This window comes from Trematomus bernacchii, unplaced genomic scaffold (genome assembly GCF_902827165.1).
Source record: "Trematomus bernacchii unplaced genomic scaffold, fTreBer1.1, whole genome shotgun sequence".
Taxonomy (NCBI): domain Eukaryota; kingdom Metazoa; phylum Chordata; class Actinopteri; order Perciformes; family Nototheniidae; genus Trematomus; species Trematomus bernacchii.
Genome location: NW_022987537.1, coordinates 52,501 through 60,000, shown reverse-complemented (window position 1 = coordinate 60,000; position 7,500 = coordinate 52,501). Strand labels below are relative to the sequence as shown.

The following is a 7,500-nucleotide window of genomic DNA, read 5'->3' as shown; positions in this document are numbered from 1 at the left end:
AAGCTAATGTGAAGCATCAGCTGCACATTCTTTAGGGAAGTGTTGATGAGAAATGAGAACATGATGAGTGTGTTGGTGAGAAATGAGAACATGATGAGTGTGTTGGTGAGAAATGAGAACATGATGAGTGTGTTGATGAGAAATGAGAACACGATGAGTGTGTTGATGAGAAATGAGAACATGAGTGTGTTGATGAGAACATGATGAGTGTGTTGGTGAGAAATGAGAACATGATGAGTGTGTTGATGAGAAATGAGAACACGATGAGTGTGTTGATGAGAAATGAGAACACGAGTGTGTTGATGAGAACATGATGAGTGTGTTGGTGAGAAATGAGAACACGAGTGTGTTGATGAGAAATGAGAACACGAGTGTGTTGATGAGAACATGATGAGTGTGTTGGTGAGAAATGAGAACACGATGAGTGTGTTGGTGAGAAATGAGAACACGAGTGTGTTGATGAGAAATGAGAACATGATGAGTGTGTTGATGAGAAATGAGAACACGAGTGTGTTGATGAGAACATGATGAGTGTGTTGGTGAGAAATGAGAACACGAGTGTGTTGATGAGAAATGAGAACATGATGAGTGTGTTGATGAGAAATGAGAACACGAGTGTGTTGATGAGAACATGATGAGTGTGTTGATGAGAAATGAGAACACGAGTGTGTTGATGAGAAATGAGAACATGATGAGTGTGTTGGTGAGAAATGAGAACATGATGAGTGTGTTGATGAGAACATGATGAGTGTGTTGATGAGAAATGAGAACATGATGAGTGTGTTGATGAGAACATGATGAGTGTGTTGATGAGAAATGAGAACATGATGAGTGTGTTGATGAGAACATGATGAGTGTGTTGATGAGAAATGAGAACATGATGAGTGTGTTGATGAGAAATGAGAACATGATGAGTGTGTTGATGAGAAATGAGAACATGATGAGTGTGTTGATGAGAACATGATGAGTGTGTTGATGAGAAATGAGAACATGATGAGTGTGTTGATGAGAAATGAGAACATGATGAGTGTGTTGATGAGAAATGAGAACATGATGAGTGTGTTGATGAGAACATGATGAGTGTGTTGATGAGAACATGATGAGTGTGTTGATGAGAAATGAGAACATGATGAGTGTGTTGATGAGAAATGAGAACATGATGAGTGTGTTGATGAGAAATGAGAACATGATGAGTGTGTTGATGAGAACATGATGAGTGTGTTGATGAGAAATGAGAACATGATGAGTGTGTTGGGATTTTTGGGAAATGAAATGAGAACATGATTGAGTGTGTTGATGAGAAACATGATGAGTGTGTTGATGAGAAATGAGAACATGATGAGTGTGTTGATGAGAAATGAGAACACGATGAGTGTGTTGATGAGAAATGAGAACATGATGAGTGTGTTGATGAGAAATGAGAACACGATGAGTGTGTTGATGAGAAATGAGAACATGATGAGTGTGTTGATGAGAAATGAGAACATGATGAGTGTGTTGATGAGAAATCCCGGTGAAAGAATATGTAGAATTTATGTTTTTTTATGACCTGCATTTCCTGTTTTATGAACCTCTATGTTGCCTGTGTGTAATGCTTTTCAAAGATGCTTTTAAGATGCTTTCAATTGTCTTTTTAAAATATTAGCTGGGTCAAATATGCGTATAAGAATCAGACTAGGGCCACTAATGCAAAGGACAGTACACAGAGGTGGTGGCATCAAACACTGCAATGCATAGGAATGGATGACATACACAAAACACATTTTGTAATCTCAATCTTTATTTATTTATATTGCACATTTAAAACAACCTCAGTTGACCAAAGTGTGTAGAGGGAACAAATACAATATAGAATAACACAACAGGAGAATTTAATCTATACTTGTGTCTTGCTTTGCAGCTCTGGTTTTATTTTGGTTATATAATATCTGTCTCTCCAGTTCAATGGACTCTTTTTAATGTTTTTCAAGTTTCAAGGCTTTATTGTCATTAGGACATTAGTGTAGATGTCAATGAAACACTTAAGTCACAGGCTCCTCCAACAGTGCAACATATATATATATTTGATTTGATTTGATTTATTTCGAACGTGTAAAAGAATAATACAAAAAATTATAATAATAATGAATTGAAACATGATAATTATGATACTGTACAAACTTAAGCAGTATCAAATTGATAAACAACAATATTATTGACTTACAAATTATATATTACATTACATGTCATTTGTTAGCTTTTATCCAAAGCGACTTACATACATTCAGTACTGTGGACGATCCCCACAGGAACAATTTGGGGTGAAGTGTCTCAGGGACACAACGACATGCTGACTGCAGTGGGACTCAAACTTGCTATCCCCTGATTCAAAGTCCAGCACACACAAATAGTGCAAGAGAATGTTTGGAGATGTGCAAGTAAATGGAATGATGTATTGGATAAATAATTAGCTAAATATTGTGTTTGGTGTCCCTCAGGGTCCCCGATGATTCTGACTCTCAGACCGGGTCCATCCGGCAGAGACAGAACTGCCTGGAGTCTCAGAAGCTGGAGGGCCAGGATCTGCCCGTCCTCACGCTGACCCCCTGCAGCGGGAAGGAGGGCGTCCCCGCCGTCAACCAGGTGATTCTACTATTCAAATTCAAATGTATTTATATAGCCCAATATCACAAAACAATCATTGATTGAAAACACGTTTGTCTCAGAGGGCTTCACAAATCAACAAACATATCTGAGAATATAGTAAAATGACAAGATAAATGTGAAAATACCAATGAATGGGTACAAAACACAATGACACAAATACAGTTAGAATACAATAAATTTCATAAAATGAAGAGTCCATGAGGATGTTCAAAAGGGGGTTTAAAACCAGTCCTAACTGTCATTTTGGTATTTTAAGTACATGTTCCAATACTTGAAAAAACGTTTTCTTGTAACAGAGTAAAAGTTATGGGAGAGAGTGTACTAATTAATACCCGTAGGAGTCTCATTATTCTGTTAAAAGTGAGTGGAGGAATGTCAGAGGATAAAATGCCTGAAGGCTCGAGGGTCGCTGGTTAAAATCCCCAGACTCACAGGGAAAACAGTGTGTGTGTGTGTGTGTGTGTGTGTGTGTGTGTGTGTGTGTGTGTGTGTGTGTGTGTGTGTGTGTGTGTGTGTGTGTGTGTGTGTGTGTGTGTGTGTGTGTGTGTGTGTGTGTGTGTGTGTGTGTGTGTGTGTGTGTGTGTGTGTGAGAAGCCCTGAAGGCTCTGTTTGCTCAGAAGTCGGGTTTGAAGTGAGACTCCCAGGTGGGAATGTTTTTCAATACAATATGACTAATGTAATTAATTTTCCTCTTCTGTCAGTTTCTCTGTGAGAAGAGAGTCCCTCTCCCCTGGTGTTTGCAAATATACTCAGCCGATCTAATTAAAAGAAATCCACATTAAAGGAAACTTTCATTTTCTCACACCCTTAGAGTCTTACAGCTCAGAACTGGTGAGAAATACTAACAGGGAGTTTTCTATCCAACCAGACTTTAAAATGACATGTTTGAAGCTTCCTGCTAATGGCCTCTTGTAGTTATTTGAATATGAACCTTCCTATCTCTGACGTAAAGGAGTGTAATCTAACAAAACCCTTGACCCCATGTCCCCTACTTGACAGCCAGTGTTAGTTTATTTCCCCATTATTATATACTGATATATATATTCATGGAGACAAAGTAGAGACTCTACATACTGATATACACCTGAACATCAGCAGGAGAGGACTCTTTTGCCGCGTTTCCACTACACGGCCTCGCTCGGCCCCGCTCGGTATGGCTGGGCCTCGTTAGGACTGGCTCACTTTATGGCGCATTTCCATTACAGTTTAGGAACTGGGGCAGTATCTATAGTAACGCAGTGTAGGCGGAGCCGTGACGTGATCTTCAGAGGACCCCAGAAAAACAACACAGCCGTTAGCTGTTAGCACTCAGAGCTCACAGCTCCTCATATCTGTTCAGAAACTAGACAAAAGTTAAACAAGTACAAACCACAGACTGCCTGTGTCATGGTGAATACAGTCGCTGCTTTATTTATGTCTGTATAGGCCGTTGTTGTGAGTGTGGACGGTCGGAGCATATACTGCGTTAGCTTAGCCAATCTCCATTTAGAAAACAAGCATTTTAAAAGGTTTTTCCCCTGCCGTCTGTCTGCAGACTTGACAAAGCATTAATTCATGGTTTTTACTAACCGGTATCAGTATGTTGTTACTTCGGCATCATTTTGAAACGTGTATTACAATTAAATCACGGTCAAATATGTCCATCTTGTTGTAGTTGTAGCCCCCTTGCCAGCGACGCTCTCTCTAGTTTAGCATACTCAGCCCGACTCAGCCTCGTTGTCTCTGGCCCTGGCCCCACGATTTTATGAGGCCAGAAAAACTGTGAATTAGGACCCGCCGGCCGGTACTAGGCCAAGTGGAAACGCAACCAAAGACGGGCCGCTGACGTCACAGCCCTCTTAAACCGGGCTGCGGGCTGTAGTGGAAACGCGCCATTTAAAGTAGAGACACTACATACTGATATACACCTGAACATCAGCAGGAGAGGACTCTTTAAAGTAGAGACACTACATACTGATATACACCTGAACATCAGCAGGAGAGGACTCTTTAAAGTAGAGACACTACATACTGATATACACCTGAACATCAGCAGGAGAGGACTCTTTAAAGTAGAGACACTACATACTGATATACACCTGAACATCAGCCGGAGAGGACTCTTTAAATTAGAGACACTACATACTGATATACACCTGAACATCAGCAGGAGAGGACTCTTCAAAGTAGAGACACTACATACTGATATACACCTGAACATCAGCAGGAGAGGACTCTTTAAAGTAGAGACACTACATACTGATATACACCTGAACATCAGCAGGAGAGGACTCTTTAAAGTAGAGACACTACATACTGATATACACCTGAACATCAGCAGGAGAGGACTCTTTAAAGTAGAGACACTACATACTGATATACACCTGAACATCAGCAGGAGAGGACTCTTTAAAGTAGAGACACTACATACTGATATACACCTGAACATCAGCAGGAGAGGACTCTTTAAAGTAGAGACACTACATACTGATATACACCTGAACATCAGCAGGAGAGGACTCTTTAAAGTAGAGACACTACATACTGATATACACCTGAACATCAGCAGGAGAGGACTCTTTAAAGTAGAGACACTACATACTGATATACACCTGAACATCAGCAGGAGAGGACTCTTTAAAGTAGAGACACTACATACTGATATACACCTGAACATCAGCAGGAGAGGACTCTTTAAAGTAGAGACACTACATACTGATCTACACCTGAACATCAGCAGGAGAGGACTCTTTAAAGTAGAGACACTACATACTGATATACACCTGAACATCAGCAGGAGAGGACTCTTTAAAGTAGAGACACTACATACTGATATACACCTGAACATCAGCAGGAGAGGACTCTTTAAAGTAGAGACACTACATACTGATCTACACCTGAACATCAGCAGGAGAGGACTCTTTAAAGTAGAGACACTACATACTGATATACACCTGAACATCAGCAGGAGAGGACTCTTTAAAGTAGAGACACTACATACTGATATACACCTGAACATCAGCAGGAGAGGACTCTTTAAAGTAGAGACACTACATACTGATATACACCTGAACATCAGCAGGAGAGGACTCTTTAAAGTAGAGACACTACATACTGATATACACCTGAACATCAGCAGGAGAGGACTCTTTAAAGTAGAGACACTACATACTGATATACACCTGAACATCAGCAGGAGAGGACTCTTTAAAGTAGAGACACTACATACTGATCTACACCTGAACATCAGCAGGAGAGGACTCTTTATGGGACTTACATGTATTTGTGGTAATTGTGTATCCTTCTTGTGATTTGGATCCTCCCCCAAATGTACAGTAACTGGTTCCTCTATATGTCATACTAAAGCCCTCCACCAAGTTTAATAAAGTCATGTGAGTCAAACAACATCTGTAAACCTGCTGATTAAACGGAGAAACAGAAAAAACAAACCCAGCGGAAAACCACGAAAACAACCAGATGTAAAAACTGCAAAAATGCAAAATACTTTTAGTATAGCTTTAAACAGATATACTGTAAGGCGGACATGTGTAAGTCATCTGAAATATGTACTGAAAACATAAAGAGTTTGGTCCCTGAGAGACAATGACAGGATTCCCACTTTGCACCAGCTCTCACACACAGAGGGAGAAATCAATAACAGGGAGGCAGGGAGACCAATGTGTAAACTAGCAGAGAACAGACTTCTTAATGTCAGTCAAAGGATTCAAATATACACACACTTGCTCCATTACAAGTCTCACAAGGCTGACAGCCGCCTATAACAGAGAGGAAGGTGCCGGGCATGAAATACGAGCCACTGAGCTGCAAAACACGTCTTTCTGAACACAATCTGGTCCAAATGTAATGAGAGCAAAAGCATGAAGCTGCAGCTACGCCTGGTTCTGAATGAGAGCATGAAAACGAGTCCGTGCTTAGTCGACTGTTTCAGAAGAATAAAGCTTACTCTCACATCTTCCAACACAAGACCGCAGGTGTTGCTCTGAGCCAAAGTGCATTTTGTTTTTAACCTTTTATTTGATCCGGGGAACATTTCTGCTGATCTGTGTTTCTACAGAACCACTGAGAATGTTAACCTGCAGACCATAACCCTGATTCATCTGAGGAGCGGCTTCAACACAGCTGGATTTCTCCATTAATGCATCTAATAGGCTTGTTTGTACTATGTTTTCAATTCCTTTGGTTTGGTTCAGGTGTATATACTGATATACAGCTGAACATCAACAGGAGAGGACTCTTTAAAGTAGAGACACTACATACTGATATACACCTGAACATCAACAGGAGATGACTCTTTAAAGTAGAGACACTACATACTGATATACACCTGAACATCAGCAGGAGAGGACTCTTTAAAGTAGAGACACTACATACTGATATACACCTGAACATCAGCAGGAGAGGACTCTTTAAAGTAGAGACACTACATACTGATATACACCTGAACATCAGCAGGAGAGGACTCTTTAAAGTAGAGACACATACTGATATACACCTGAACATCAGCAGGAGAGGACTCTTTAAAGTAGAGACACTACATACTGATATACACCTGAACATCAGCAGGAGAGGACTCTTTAAAGTAGAGACACTACATACTGATATACACCTGAACATCAGCAGGAGAGGACTCTTTAAAGTAGAGACACATACTGATATACACCTGAATACAGCTCTCAATAACCTACATGTACCTACTCTCTGATTCACTCTTGATGTGATATCAATGCAAGCATCAAGTCAATCTCCATAAATCAGATAATCAGCTGGTTTGACGCTGAAAAAATAACCTCTTTGATGGCAGATCTGAAACTAAGGAACCAAACAAAGACACACATCTGAAGATAACAACACGAC

At 40.3% G+C, this 7,500-nt stretch overlaps 1 protein-coding gene across 1 annotated transcript in view; it reads left to right on the top strand.

The window, feature by feature from the left end:
- galnt14 (UDP-N-acetyl-alpha-D-galactosamine:polypeptide N-acetylgalactosaminyltransferase 14 (GalNAc-T14)) overlaps positions 1-7,500 on the top strand; it is a 49,727-nt gene that overhangs the window by 35,890 nt on the left and 6,337 nt on the right. The window contains exon 9 of the mRNA XM_034122539.1: positions 2,478-2,622. Coding sequence (XP_033978430.1) covers positions 2,478-2,622 — 145 coding nt within the window. The remainder of the gene's footprint in view (positions 1-2,477; positions 2,623-7,500) is intronic.